At 35.3% G+C, this 16265-nt stretch overlaps 1 protein-coding gene across 2 annotated transcripts; it reads left to right on the top strand.

Annotated features, from left to right (window-relative positions):
• Positions 1–1190: 1190 nt before the first annotated feature.
• Positions 1191–13283, top strand: LOC132056925 (protein TIC 56, chloroplastic). Of its 2 annotated transcripts, none has more exons than XM_059449337.1 (6): positions 1191–1821; positions 5831–6041; positions 7068–7265; positions 7563–7845; positions 11682–11839; positions 12323–12465. In XM_059449337.1, the coding sequence occupies exons 1-6, from the start codon at positions 1345–1347 to the stop codon at positions 12331–12333; spliced, it is 1338 nt and encodes a 445-aa protein (XP_059305320.1). In that variant the 5' UTR covers positions 1191–1344; the 3' UTR covers positions 12334–12465. The 2 variants fall into 2 exon arrangements, with proteins under 2 accessions (XP_059305320.1, XP_059305319.1); XM_059449336.1 differs by lacking the exon at positions 11682–11839 and adding an exon at positions 12822–13283 and having other exon boundaries at positions 1234–1821; positions 12323–12485.
• The last annotated feature ends 2982 nt before the right edge of the window (positions 13284–16265 follow it).

Genomic DNA, 16265 nt, shown 5'->3' with positions numbered 1-16265 from the left:
ATTATTTGTCGTGATTACTAAAAATAGTTGTCTCAAATTATTTGTCATAGTAGAACTTCAAGACCCAATTAAATGCCTTTTTCCCTCATTTTACCCTTAGTAGAATTTTGTCATTAATGAAGATAACACATAAAATGAGTAAACATTTAATAGAGAGAGATTATAAATTAGACATAAATAAAAGTAAAAGTAGTCAAATACCTCTCCTAATTAATATTTCTTAAGTGGCGTTTAAAACAAAAAAGTGACAAATAATTTGAGACGGAGGAAGTATTAATTTAAAAGTATTACTCCCTCCGTCCCGTATTACTTATCCATATTACTAAAAATATCTATCTCAAATTACTTGTCCACATTACTAAAAATAGTTATCCCAAATTACTTGTCCATTTATAAAGTCAAGATTGAATTAATTAAGTTTTACCTTTATTGCCCTTAATATTGATGGTTCTTGAAACTAATCAATAGTGATTAGAGTTTGGAGAGAGATAAAAATAAAGTAGTAAAAATACATCTATTATTTATGATGTTTAAAATGGCGTGTAAAGAGGAAAGTACACTAGTAATATGGGATGGAGGGAGCACTAAAAAAAAAAAAAGGTAATTTGGGGTCTTAATTAGGTATCACTTATGAGGAATCACTTATAAGGACTCGTTTGGCATAAGAATTTGTCACTTTTTTCCATTTTTTTTATTTGAAAATCAGTGTTTGGCTATAAAAATTTCAAATACAACTTCATTTGAAATATGAAAAACACTTTAAAATCTTGTTTTCACTTTAAGTACATTCAAACAACCAAATATTCTTTTGCAAAAAGTATGAGGATGATTTCAATAATATACAATCAAGCAAAAAATATTACATCCACGTTGTCATATTTTTAATTTACATCCGCATAACCAACTTTTGTTTTTTGCAAAAGTGTATATACACACGATATACAATATTATACACTTACTATAGATAATGTATAAACCTGTATAAAAGTATATAATAATATATAAAATTGGCCATTTCGGATAATATTAGGAATACAAATCATTTCGAGTAAAGATTTTCTCTAAATAGACATAAAGTGTTATTTTTTCAAAATTATAATCAAACACAACTTCGACTTCAAAATTTCAAATAAAGTGAAAAATATTTGGTTTTCGTACCAAACGCCTGACAAAATATTGCTACCCACTTTCCAGAGGCAATATACATTATATTGCCGTCCACATTTCCCTTCTCTTGTCTTCCTCATCTTTTCAGTCACTCACAGTCAAACAACTCTTTTTCCTCCATAAACCTTAAACTTACAAATTTCTAAACGAAAAAAAAGCTCCATCTTTTTTTCATTCATGGGGTCAATCTATTTCAACCCCTTCAACAACAACAACTGGTTCAACAAACCTTCAACACCATTCCAACCCATCAATCTCTTATCCCATTTTAATTCCCTAAAACCCCAACAAAACCCTTTACCTTTTGCATCCATTTCAAACCCATTTTCAAGAAAACCCAAAAAAACAGGTCAAGAAAAACCGGGTCATTATCGCAAAATGCTTGACCAGTATTACTGGGAATGTGAGACCCGACCCGATTTTCGATATGCCCCGGAAGTCGAACGGGTGTTGAATGATGACCCGGTTTTCGAGAAGAAGGAAAACCCGAGTGAAGAAGAGATTGAGGAAAATGAGAAGTGGTTGGAAGAGTTTAGGGAAAGCCCTGTTGTGAAATTCTTGGCACAAGCTGAAGAGATTGCTGATAAGATTAATGAGATTGAACTTAAAGAGAATTCGACTCCTTATCGAAGGGAAGATAAGAAATTGTGGCAGGTATTCAAGTTATGTTGGGATTAGTAATGTTGCGATTAGTTATGCTTGCATTATTTCTTATCGACTGTTGGTTTGTTGTATTAAAAAATAACATGTATTGCATAATTTCTGAATAAGGGTGTATAAGTGTGGGATTAATAATGCTGGGATTAGTTGTGCTGGAATTAGTTATGCTTGCGTTATTTCTTGTCGACTATTTGGTTTGTTGTATTAAAATTAACATGCATTGTATAATTTCTAAATAGGGTGTATAAGTATAAGAATTGCACTTTATCAAAAAAAAAAAAAGGAGAAGAAAGAATAGTACTGGTATTATTAGTGCCATGGTTTACGATGTATAAGAATAGTACCGAACAAGGTGTATAAGTAATACTGGTATTAGTTGTACTAGACTTAATTGCAAGCAAGCATTGTGGTTAAGTTTTTTACCAGCATTGTTCTACCTGACTACCTAATCCACCCTACAAAACGACCTCTTGTTGTTTATGTTTATTTGTAGCTCAATGAGGTCGAAGTAGAAGAGAAGCAAGCTTTTGATATTTGCTAGTATAGTCTTTTTTAGGCCGTTTAGAGTATTGTATGTTAGTGAAAAATGTCCAGAATTTGTAGTGTATGTTACTGAAAAATGTCCAGAATTTGTAATGTATGTTAGTGAAAAATGTCCAGAAAATAGTGGTTAACTGAGTTTAGGAAGAGCCCGGTGGTTCATTTCTTGGCCCAAGCTGAAGAGATTGCTGATAAGATTAGTGAGATTGAGCTTAAAGAGAATTCGGCTCCTTATTGAAGGGAATATAAGAAATTGTGGCAGGTATTCAAAAATAAATAAATCTACCACTCATTATTTATTGCTTATGTTTATTTGTAGCTCAGTTACTATCTGCTGCTTACTGTTAAGGATGCTTTGTCATGCTTTCTATAATGTTTTGCCTTGGTTTCTTGACTTTTGTTATTATTATTATTTTTTTTTTTTCAAACTTATTTTTTGAACTGCTTTGAACTGTTTTTTCTACCGGAAATAGCCTCTCTACCTCCATGGTAGAGGTAAGGTCTGCGTACACTCTGCCCTCCCCAGACCCCGCTATTTGGTGTTACACTGGGTATGTTGTTGTTGTTGATGATGGTATTTATTTGTAGCTCAATGAGGTTAGTGTTTGCTAGGAGTCTCTGTTAGCCTCTTTAGAGTTTTGTATGTTAGTGAACAATGTCCAGAATTTGTAGTGCTAGAGCATTGTCTTATTCTTCAATTTTATTACTACCGTTGTATCTTTTACTTTGGTTATCTCTAGAAGTTTTACTGTTGGTACTTTCCTTTCTTTAATTTTTACTGTTTGGTTTGAAGACAAGTTATACTAGGATTAGTAATGCTTATCAGTGTTTTAAAAGGCGTTTTCGGGGCGACCCCTGGGGCTAGTGTACCAAAAATGCACCGAGGCGTACAGGCGGGGCGTATGCCCCAACCTTCCGGTCGTTCGCCTAGGCGTAAGCCCCGAGAACTTTTCCAAATTTGAGCCAATATTGCTTAATAAATCTTTTTTAAAAAGTTAAATATCCAATAATTAACTCATAGTAAATTTTCAAACTAAAAATTTCAAAAGTTTTTTCTAATTGTTTTATCTTAATTTCATAATCTTGTCCTCCCATTCTTACTATCTTCCTTGTTTGCATTTTCCTTCTTTATGCTTTATTTTTCTTCAAGATCTTGTTTTCAATTTTATCTTTTTCAAGGTAGTTTTTAGTTTCAGAATTTCTTTTGTTATTGCTCTAGTTTAGATAATGTTTTGAAGACTCCGTTCTGGCTATTTGTATTATAATGAGTATTAATTTGTATCTAGTTTTAGGTTTTAAAACAATAACTGTCATTTTTATCTTTGAATTATTAGGACATAGTATTAGTTTTACAACTCTAATTATGTGTCATCATAGTAATGTTATTGTGTAATTCATCGTTACGTCATTCACCTTTTCAAGAATTTTTTAAATTGTTCATGCACATGTTAGCATGTTAATAATAGATATATATTCATTTTCTACTAATTTTATTATTATTTTGATTTTATATAATTTTAATTTATTTTTTTCCTTATATGTTTATTTTATTATTTTATAAAATACTAAAAATTAAATACCTATGGGGCTTATGCCCCGTGCCTCGGGGCTTACGCCTGGGCAAGGCATATGTAAAACCCCTCGCCTTACGCCCGCGCCTTTTAAAACACTGATGCTTATCAATCATTTGGTTTGTTGTATTAAAAGTAACATGCGCTGCATAATTTCTAAATAGTTCAGAATAAGTGTATAAGTATAAGTATAGTGCTGGTATTATGAATGCCATGGTTTTCTATGTATAAGAATATTATGGAATAGGGTGTATATGTAATACTGGTATTAGTTATACTAGACTTAAATTTGCGACCATACATTGTACTAAAATTTTGTACCAGCATTATTCTACCTAATCCAACCTACCAAACGACCCCTTATTGTTTATGTCTATTTGTAGCTCAATGAGGTCGAAGTAGAAGAGAAGCAAGCTTTTGATATTTGCTAGTGTAGTCTTTTTTAGTCTGTTTAGAGTTTTGTATGTTAGTGAAAAGTGTCCAGAATTTGTAGTGTTACAGAATCCAATATTAAGTAGGCGTTTGGCCATAGAATCAAATATTTGGAATTTATGGAGTTTGAGTTGAAGAGGGAGTTGTGTTTGGTTTTACTTTTTGCAAAGAATATTTGGAATAATGGTCATGCTTGAATGTACTTACATAAAACTTCAAAAGTGAAAAGTGAGTTGGCAAACAAGTTATAAGCTGTTTTAACCTACTTTCCAAATTTGAAATACAACTTCAAGTTGGATTTGGAATTTTTATGGCCAAACACTGATTTTCAAATCAAGTGAAAATTATTCTGGAAAAAGTGAACATTCGAAGTATTAGAATTAGCTAAGGATTGAGACCCCATGTAGCTTAGGATTGTTAATTGTGGAACTTGTTTATGAAAATAGTGAAGTAGGTATTCAAAATATCTATTCCTTATCTTATCCAAGTGAAGATAAGAAATTGTGGCAAGTATTCAAAATATCTATACCTTATTGTTTGTGTTTATTAGTAGCTCAATGATGTCCAAGTAGAGGAGAAGAGAGCTTTTGATGTTTGCTAGGAGAGAATTTTTAGCCTGTTTAGAGTTTGTATGCTAGTGAAAAATGTCCAGAATTTGTAGTGTGATAGAATCCAATATTAAAGTATTGGAATTGGAAAAGGTGCAAATACAAAAATAGATATTGAGAATTCATTAGTCATATAGTGAACTTGAATTAGCTCAGGATTGAGAACCCATGTAGCTTAGGATTGTTAGTTGTGGAACTTGTTTATCATTAGTAATGGAAGAAAATAATAGAATCCATCAATGGTTAGTAATAATTTTTCATACAATATTTATGAATTTCAAAATTTTATATTCATTTAACAATTCCAAGTTTGAAGTCTGATGTGATGTTTTGTATCTCAAATAAATTTAAGCAACCATTTTGATATTTATTTTAGCAATACTAATATGATACAAATGCCAATGAACATCTTGAATATCATTTCAAGTCAGATAGTGTTACATGAAATAGGAGATGCTATAATTTCATGTTTGGCTATTTGTGATATAGTTTACTAGTGACAGTCTTTTATTGGTCTCTGAAGGTAACTTATGCAACAGTTTAAGTTTTGCTATGAAAAGTTAAACAACAACAACAACATACCCAGTGTGATCCCACTAGTGGGGTTTGGGAGGGTGGGGTATACGCTACCCCTACCTTGTGTAAGCTAGAGACGCTGTTTATGATAGACCCTTGGCTCAAGAGATCCTATTTGATGAATCATAAATGTGTACAAATGTAAGGTCCAGCCACAGTTGTTTTTGAAGATGGTCATGGGTGTGATTGTTGCGTATACCCGGAATTGGTAACCGTCTATGTTATTCTATTTCAAGAATTTCCCAACTGAGAGAAGTTTTCTTCGATTATGTGAAGGGAGTGCCAAATGTCATTGGATTGGATGGGAGGCCAATGCCCAGAAAAGCCATAAAGACAAAGAAGGAGTCAAATGACAAGTTTTGGGATTTTGCAAGGCAGTTCTTTTTTGGGCTTTGGGGATTTCGTCAGCGACCATACCCACCTGGAAGGCCCATTGATGCTGCACAGGCTATTGGGTACAAAAAACTTGAAAAGCGATATTATGATTGTAAGTTTGCTTTCATTTATTGTTTAGTTAATATGCTCGAGATTCTGTTATTCTTTCAGTTACTACCAAAATATTATGCTTACTTCTCCTGTACAACTTGAACTGCTGAGGATTTCCATAAATTATGAATTATGGGACAATCAGTAAGAGTGCCTAGGTTGTTGGAGATTTGTATCTTGAATTAGCTGCTGCTAGTGCTTTTCTTGTGGATTTGTGTAGTCATCTTGATGACCATTTTGCTTCTTTTCATGCTTGCAAATTTGAGTAGTGTATAATGTATATTGCTGTCAGCGTTTTGATTTCTTTGGACAATAGGCATCTGAAGAAACAATGTTACTTTGGATTTCATTAGCAACTAAAGAACAAAAAAGAAAAAAAAAAAAAAAAAAAAAGAAGAAGAAGAAGGAGTTCACTTGTTATGTTATCAAGCATTCTTGTTGGTGAAGGGAATCTAATGCATAGCAATGTGATGTCAGAGATCTTCCATAGCTGAGAGGGGGTGGAGCAGAAGTGCTAAATCCCCTCTGGGAGAAGATCTTGGAGTGATGAAAACACACATTCTTTCATTTGTTCTGAGTGTATGAAACAGTTGCAAAGAAAATGATACAAATTCCTACTGGCTGGCAAAGAGAAACTAAAACGTAAGAGTTGATGACATGCACCTAGTGCATAATCGCTGCGATAGCATCATCATTTCCCTTGCAACATATCATTGAAAAGATTTACAGCTTATCTGTTATTTTGTCAACTGTTTGCTATTAGTTTCAACTAGAGTGTTTGCTATTAGCTCATCATGATTAGCTTGTCTTTTAGTTCAGAGTGATCTGGTGCTATGTTGTTAGTTATGCTCTTAACTATTTGCCATTACTTTATCATGATTTACAAATTACAATAATGTTTCATTTGGAGCTAAATAGCCTGCACTTTGGTGATCTGGTGCTATGTCGGATCTGTTGGCTTTGTTGTTCATCCTTATTCTTCAACTGCTGACTGTTGTTACAATGCTTTATTATGCTTGAATTCCAGTTATTATGAGGAGCGGTGGGTTTTTCTACAAGGATCGATTAGGTCGTTCGAGGGGACCGATGGAATTAATACAGCTTAAGACTGCTTGGGGTGCTGGAATCATTGATAAGCACACCTTCATTTGGGGAGAGGATATGGATGAATGGGCCCCCATCGGAATGGTTTATGGCATGGAAAAAGCAATTGCCACTTGGGAAGGTTGGTCTTTGCAACAATTACTGTGCTGGAGTTAGTTTTTCAACAATAAATAATCAGAAATAGAGGTTTTTGTAGAATCCCTGGCATTCTGAAGCATATTTCATATCAATTTAGTCTGTAAATCATATATTACTCCTCGCAAGCATTTTAAAGTTATTATGTCTCTGTCTTCAGATGTTTATGTAACATGCTACGTTACCTTTGTGCTTATTCTGTAGTAGTAGAATTTGGTTTTGTTTTCTCTCAGTCCATGTTGCCATACGATTGATCCCTTGCATTTATTTGGCTGAAGTGCAGTTAGACTAGGTGCTGCTGCTACTGCTTTCCTTCACAAACTACAGAAAGGTATACCTCCTTGGGTTCCTCTTAAAGGACATGAGCCGAAGACATATAAGCAGATGCAAGAAGAAGCTTATGAGAGTAAAAGGCGTGATTTGGCTGTACTAGAAGCAAATGATGGGGTCTGGCCTGGTGTAAGGACTCCGAGTCATACCCTGTTTCTTTGGGCTAGTGGCTCAGAACTGACATCAATTTTGGAGGCTGACCACATGCCAAACAAATACATACCAAAAGATCTCAGGTATGTAGAATCATTTCATTTTGCAACATTTTTCTTTCAACTGTTGATGTCAGAAACTTTTAACCCATCTCCATTTGTCAATACTAGCAAATGCCACGCTTCTTTGCGGTATACTGTAGGATAGCATTCTTACAAATTATAACTAAAGAATTTTGAGAATGTTTACTTTATGGGAAGAGTGGTATATAATTCTGTTAGTTAACCAAAAACAATTTAAAAAAAAAAAACAAAGGAAAGACCGCTGAACCTCACATGAAATTGTGATTATTGAAGCAGGGGGCAGGTGAGATTGTTTTTTTTGACAATGGTAACATTCTATATATTAACAGGTGTACTATACCAAAATGTATAGTCCCCCAAGTTAGACAATTACAAAGTATGTAAGACTTTCTTCTTATGTTGCTTCTTACATATTGTCTAAAACATCAAAAGTATCTTCTGTTTGTACTAAGCATTCCTGTTTACACCAAAAATAGAAAAGAGCTAGGCAATTCATCTTCAACTTCTGAATGTTGCACTGTTTTCCCTCAAAACACCTCTGGTTTCTCTCTATCCATATAGTCCTCCAAATACATACTGGGACAGCCCTCCATCTCTCCTTCTGATTGGATAAATATCCTTCTCTCCTCCAACTGTCAAGAAACTCCTTTGTGTTTCCTGGCATCACCCACTTGATTCTCCTCAAGTTAATGAACATCCTCCAGATCTGTTATGTCCATTTACAGTGTAAAAAGAGATGGTTAGTTGTCTCTGCCTGTTCCCCACAAAAATAACATCTGGAACACAAATTGAATCCCCTGCTTTTCAAATTTCCCTTTGTCAAAACTGCTTCATTTGCCACCAGCCAAAAGAAACCGACTACTTTCAAAGGAACCTGCACTTCCCAGATCATTTTCCATGGCCAGCAACCCACTTGATTATTTACTCTGATCGGAATCTTGTAAGCCTCTGTCACTTTGAAAATTCCTTGAGAGTTTCCTTGCTAAACCAAAGTGCTGCATTTCCATTAATCCCCTTAAACAGATTCAGAGTATGATAAAATTCTGTTATCCTCTTCACTCGCAATTAAATAGTCTTCTAAAGGTCAGATTCCAACCTTGCTCAGACCAAACTTCAGCCCCTGTTGCTTCCTGTTGTTGACATAAAGTGTATATATCTGGAAATAATTGCTGTAATACCCCTTGACCAATTCAGTTGTCTTTCCAGGAAGAAATCTTCATACCATTCCCCACTTTAAGTTTTGTTTTGTTCCTCATCTTTGGCCATAGATTCCCGATTGATCTCCAAACACTGCAACCATATGGAGTGAGAACTGGTTTTGTAGTCCAATTACCCTCTTCCCCATATTTATTTCTAATAGCTCTCTTCCACAAAGGTTCTTTTCCTGAAGCATATCTCCACAACCATTTCATCATTAGACTCTGATTGTGAGCCTTCAACTTCTTAATACCATTCCTCCTTTTTTGCTTCTTATCATGATATCCCATTTGACTAAATGAAACTTGTGTTCATCATTGTTTCCCTGCCAGAAAAAAATGTTTCTCAGGGTGTCTACTCTCTTTATCACACGAACAGGACCTGGGAATAATGACATCATACATGTAGGTAAAGCATCTAACACACTAGTAATGAGTCACCCTCCCTCCCATAGATAAATATTGCATCTTCCAGTTTGTCAACTTGTTTTCACATTTCTCTATCACACAACTCCATATTCCTTTAGATTTGCTTTTTGGCCCCAGATACACTGGGTAGTTCTCCCACTTTCCCTCCCAGAATGTTAGCTAACATCTAAATTTCCACCACTGTGTTGACTGGATAAATGGAACTCTTCCCCAATTGATATGCAGCCCAGCCCAGATACTGTCTCAAAAATGATGAATATAACCCTCAGTACCCTCAACTGAGGTGCTTCACATCAGCATCTCAAAAAATCAAAGTATCATCTGCATATTGTAGGTGAGAGATTTCCATGTTGTTTCCAGCCCTGTAGTTTACCTGAAAGCCTCTGATCCAGCTCTTACTTCCATCAGTGTGGAGCATATCATTCATTCCCTCCATTGCTAATATGAATAGAAAAGCTGACAGTGGATCCCCCTAAACCCCTTTTAGAGGAAAAGAAACCTGCAGGTGAACTGTTGACAATAATTGAGAACTTCACTGTGCTGATGCAGTATCTGATCCATCTGATGCCAAATCCCATCTTTTGTAGAATTCCCAATAAGTAACCCCAATTCAAGTGATCATATGCTTTCTGGTTATCCAGTTCACATAGACTTCCAGGGACTTTACTTCTTTGTGTAGCCTCCACACACTCATTTGCTATGAGTATAGCATCCATGATGTGTCTTCCCCTTATAAAGGCCATTTGTTGCTCATCAACAAGTCTATGGATCACCTTCTTCAACCTCTCTGCCAACAACTTGGCTATGATTTTGTATGCACTACCAATCACGCTGATAGGTCTAAAATCATTAAGTTCTACAGCTCCCACGTTCTCTGGTATAAGTGGCGTTAAAGCTTTTCTTAAACACTTATTGACTATGAAAATTTTGAATTGCAGCAATCACATCTGTACCAATGATATCCCACCCTTTGATAAAGAAAGCCATAGTATAACCATTTGGCTCTGGTGCTTTGTCACCTGCACAAGCCTTCACAGTTTCCATAATCTCTTGAGGTTCAAAGGGTCTCATCAGATTATGGTTCGATTCTTCAGTAATTACTGGACATCCCCTCATATTGAAGTGAGGTCTCCAATTCTCTGTTTCAGTATACAACTTCTCATAATAATTTACAGTCTCCTTCTGAATATCCTCTGCCCTTGTAAGATTTTCTCCATCTACAACAAGCTTGTCAATGTTATTCATTCTTTTGTGAGCATTTGCAGCTCTATGAACGAATTTGGTATTACTATCCCCTTGTTTTAGCCATAAAGCCCTGATCTCTGCCTCCAAGCTGCCTCTTCATGTTTTGCTATGTTTTTTTTTTTTTTGTTGAAGTAAGTTGTTGCATTAACAAAGCATCAAGAAGATGCGTGAATGATTACAAATCATATGGTTATGGTTATAACTCCAAATACTGCAAAAAAAAAAAAAAAAAAAAAAAAAAACTAGTATGAGCTGGGAGTTAAGAACCAGAAGCAAAAACTCAAGGCTGTTAAGCCACTGAGAGTGAGCTGATAAAATCTAAAAGGGGAATGACATCATTTACAGGGGAAAGATTGCTCCAACTAAAAAGACTCATCAATCACTTGGGCCTAAGAGAGCTCATGTTTTGCTATGTTTTCAAACTCCATCATCAGAGATATCCTTTCTGCAATCTCCAACTCAGATAATAATCTATGCTTCTGGATCCTATCCAAATCCTCAATTTGCTGTAGTACTTTTTGTTTCTGTATGCCCAGACTTCCTTGAGAAGATCTGCTCCATTTCTTCAATTTCTCCTTCAAAGCTTTGAGTTTATAGGCCAGAATATAATCAGGTCTTCCTATACATCTGAATGATTCCCACCATTCTTTGAGTCTATCATTAAAATCCTCAGCTTCAAACCACCAATTCTCATACTTGAAATAAGATTTTGAAGTTTCTCAATTTCCCAGAATGAAGTAACAATGGTGAATGGTCTGATGTCACACTATGTAGAATGGATTGCTTGATATTTCTGAAGCTAACATCCCAATCTTCAGATACTAAAAATCTATCAAGTGTAGCTTCACTCCTCTCTCCACGTGTATTTCCCTCCTATCAGAGTCAAATCTACTAACCCCATATCTTCAATGAACTCGGAGAAACCTGTCATTGACTTTGTTTTTCTGGTTCCCTTCTTCTTTTCAGGTGGGAATCTTGTAGTATTAAAATCCCCACAAAGTACCCAAGGCCCACTGAGCAGACCTTTGGCTGCTCCTATTTCCCCCCAAATCTCCTCCCTTTCATTGCAATCATTAGGAGCATACACACTAGCCAGATGCCAAGTAAAAATTTGAATCTTTCCAGTGAGTATGCAAGTAATATAGCAAGTTCCCGAGCTACTGATTTCTCCCTCCCAATCCCTCTCAGGCATTTCAGATATGGGTGTAGATTTATGTTTGTGGTCCACAATGGCATCACATTATCATTTCATGGAAAGTATTGCACAGGATTGCACCATATTTCCACACTCAGTCTCACACAACATTTTAGATTCCTTTAACAAAATGCTCGCTCTGGGTCAATGCATGTGTTACCAACAAGTTGGTCAAAATCATTCAATCATGCATTCACCACTTTGTCATTGTCATATATGTATATCATAAACACTATCAATTTCTACATATCACTTCTTTAATTTAAGATTCTCTTTAGTAAAAGGTGAAAAAATAGTTGCATTGGAAAAAAGAAGATTCTCAGTTGCATCAACTTCTAGAATCTTTTTACAAAAGTTTCAAACGGGGTTGATTCATAATCCGATAACTGAGCTGGTCATTTACATGAAACAGGAAAGAATTAGAGAAGGTTATTCCTGGATTGAGGCCATGGGAGGTTTTAAGTGTTGAACAAGCCATGGATCAAATAACATATGGTGGTGAATGGTACCGTGAGCCTCTTGGTTCATACACAACTGGCCCTCCATATATTGCTGACTGGAACAAGGATGTCATGGTACGTGCTCGATCCCAACTAAGAACAAAGCTTCCTTTTCCGTATGTTGGTCGTTGAATTTGACTTTTCATGATCCTTTGGTGTGTGTTTCTACAAGTTAGTGCCGGTGAATTACTACTTTTGGTGCTTTATGTCATATGTGGATTGTTATGATTATGATCTCCTAGTTTTAGATTAGATCTAGGCAGTTTTGATGTACCTCTAGGAAAAGCTTCATCTCTATTTCACACAGGTTATTTTAATGGCGCAAGCTCTATATTCAGGATTGTTCATGCTAATGTCGATTAAAAAAAGAAAAAAATTCACATACTAACAGTTTCTGCCTTTGACATGCAGAGATTGTTTGAGATATACCACGATCTCAGCGTCCAGGTCTACAACAAGCTGGATAGGACAGTTCCCGGTTTTGGAACAGTAATGAAGCAAGTTCAAATTGATTCAGCTGCCAGAGAAACCAAAAGGGCAAAGAAGAGGGCTGCACAGAAGAGGGCCGAGGAGGAAATTGCAATTTTTGGTCGAGTTCAAAGTAAAGATGAGTAATATTGCTGGTTCATGTCGAAAGATTTTTTTTCCTCTTTTCTGTAAATCACAATTCAGATTTCTCTGTATATTTGATGCCTTGATGGTAAGGATTTGATGCTGGAGGATGCAATTTAGGACCTGCTAGAATTCACATTTAACATATTTTTGCTGTGTTATGAGAGCTTTTTTTGTAGCTTGACGATGAGTTAGTAACTTTTCCAGTATGAGCACTTGACGCATATTGGTTGCAGATAGCAACACAAGCTTTTCCTTCAACTTGAGTTCAGTTTCTTTTGATGGCTCGGAGGGTGTTTGCATTTGACTTATTTTAAGTGCTATTGGCTTTTAAGCTTTTTTCTATTTTTTGTGATGTTTGAGAAAGATAAAAATGCTTTTAATCACTTGCTTTTAGGGCAAAAAAGTACAAAAATAAGCCATAAGCCAAAAGTTGGATATTCCCAACTTATGGCTTTTAGCTTATAAGCTACTTTTAAAAAGCTAATTCATTAGGCCAACAATCTTAACTTTTTGCCCCAAATATCCCTTGGCCGATCTAGTTTCTTTCTCCCATATGTACGTATCTTCTTCACACTCCCTCAAATGTAGGTATTTTCAACTTTCTCAAATTTATCTTCCTAGGAAAAATGGCAATTTCTATAGGTGCTGTCGGAGCCAGAGCTTTGGCTTCGTCGGCGAATTGCTATTGCCCATATCTTCTTTGACTGTTGGTTGTTTGTTTCACCAAATTATCTGCCTCTCATTCTTCCTCTGCTTTGTCTTTGAAGACTGTCTTGTCAATGGGTAAAAGGGGCTCTCATTCCTTGTGGTTGAATTCATTCGCATCCCTATGATATTGTCCAACTAAAAATACTGTAGAGAAGACAGACAATTTGACCCAAAAATATAAAAATTAGTACAAGCTAGATTCGGAAAATGAATGGAATAATAAACAGAAATTCGAGCAAATTTCTGAGAGAGCTTCGCTGTGCTCGAATTGGGAACTATAGGTTGAAATCCAAGAAAGGGTCAAAACCCGCAAAGTTTTTTGGTTAAAGTTCTTTAGTTTGTTTTCAACTCTTTAGAGTGTAATTTTGAGTATTAAGATAGATTGAGCAAACTATGTATAGCTATACAAAAAAATATATTATTTATACACCGTAATTTGAGTTGGTATCGTGTGTTTATACGTTATATATACAAAGTATATGTAATGATTACATATAGGTATACAGAATAAATACATTATTTATACACCAATGATATAGTGGGCTACATGGGCTGCAAACTAGATGAGTGAGCTGTATAGATATATATAACAAATACATTATCTATATATACCGATGATACAGTGGGCTACATCAGCTGCAAACTAGATGCGTGGGCTGTATATATGAGTTATTTCCCCTAATGATAATTGTTCACAGGTTCCATCAAATTCTAATAAGAATATAAGTGGAGGATGTATTCGAGCATCTACTAGAGATATTGTATACTCTATGCATGTAAAGATAAGAGATAAACAGCTAAAAATAGGAGTAGAGTGCAGTGGATAAACCAATGTAACACATTATTCACCGAATTTTAAATTGTCACTAGTCATTGAGGATGTCTCGGTATTAAAAGAGTAAGCAAACTGAGGTAAAACGTCTAGAAAAGTTGGGGTAAGTTTACAAGTGGAAGGGGTGGTCAAGAGTTTTTGGCTTCTCTTAATAGAAAATTTAAAAAATAGACATCGCTTTAAAAAAATTGTTAGGCAAAGCTTTTGTTGCTCATCGGTCATAAGTTGTGAACATAAATTAGTTTTGCCTTTAAGGTAGGAGTTCGGGATATTTCAAGACAGTGAACCTGCTCTGTTGACAGCAAGTTCTGCCTTATTGGCAAAAATTAGAACTTATGCCTGATGGGCAACAGAGACAACATTTGTTGTCCATCGGGCATAAGTTGTGGACTGACTTTGCCTATAAGGCTGAAGTTCAAGATATTCAAGACAGTGAACTTGTTCAATTGACCACAGGTTCTGTCATATAGGCAAAAGCTAGACTTATGCCCGAAGGGCAACAGAGGCAAAACTTTTGTTGCCCATCGGGCATAAGTTGTAGACTGATTTTGCCTACAAGGCAGAAGTTTAGGATATTTTAAGACAGTGAACCTATTTAATTGACCACAAGTTCTGCCTTATAGGCAAAAGCTAGAACTTTTGCCTGATGGGCAACGTAAGTTTTTCCCAGTGAATTTTTTCAAATTAAGGTCATGTTTTAAAAATTGTGTTAAGTAAGACAAAAATTCAAGATAGGACACTTTTGGGAGCATCCGCACGCTTACTTCCTGAAAAAGTTGGGTCTCAAGTTTCTAATACAGAGGCTCACTCCCCTTTTCTTTTTGATAACAATGTTGTTTGAGTCAATTTATACAAATTCTCACTATTTCATCAAATAACTCATAGACGTGTAAATTAGCGGTCAAAATGGGCTAAGTTAATAAATGGGAAGTCACTAAATTATTCAAAAATTACTTGCTAAAACAATTTGGGCTAAAAAGCGGTTCATAAACGTTCAATTCTTACTAAGTTTTAGTTCTTGTTTGTTCTTTTATAATTTTGTTAGTACCTAAAACAATGATTTTTTAATTATAGCTATATATAACATATAAGAAAAAGTCTTTTTGAAAATATATTTAGAAGGTTTCTATAGGTCAATAGGAGCCAAATATCAACCCAATTTGAGCTACATATCAACCCAATTTTTAAATCGGCTGAAATGAGTGGGTTAAAATGGAGTGATCTAATAAATGAGCGAGTCAATGCCAAGTGATTTAATAAATGAGCGAGTCAATGGCCCGATCAAACTTGATTGAATTCGGCGGATTCTTTTTTTAAGAGCTAATTTTGCCACTCCAACTAATAGATTTTTATCTCACAAGAAATGACGCCTAGTGCCCCACAAAGAGCCCGGTCTTGAATTTTTCCTTTTTTAATATCTTGAAAGACTGACCTCCTTTTCATTTTGACGTACAGACAAAGATGTTTTTGCCCTTATATTCCTAGTGTTGCCTTAGTCAAGAGTTGAACGCAATTCAATAAGAGCGAATTTCGCTTATCAAGCAGAAATTATAGATTATATCATAAATTAGACACAATGACATAACGTAAAGTGTCGCCCATGGGGCATAGGTTATGGTTCTAAAGTCCCTGAGCTAAGTTTTGCCTCTAAAGCATAGAGTTATAGAGTATATCATAAGTCAGACACAATGAGATAGTGT

Source organism: Lycium ferocissimum, chromosome 5 (genome assembly GCF_029784015.1).
Source record: "Lycium ferocissimum isolate CSIRO_LF1 chromosome 5, AGI_CSIRO_Lferr_CH_V1, whole genome shotgun sequence".
Taxonomy (NCBI): domain Eukaryota; kingdom Viridiplantae; phylum Streptophyta; class Magnoliopsida; order Solanales; family Solanaceae; genus Lycium; species Lycium ferocissimum.
This window is presented reverse-complemented; position numbering and strand designations above follow the sequence as displayed.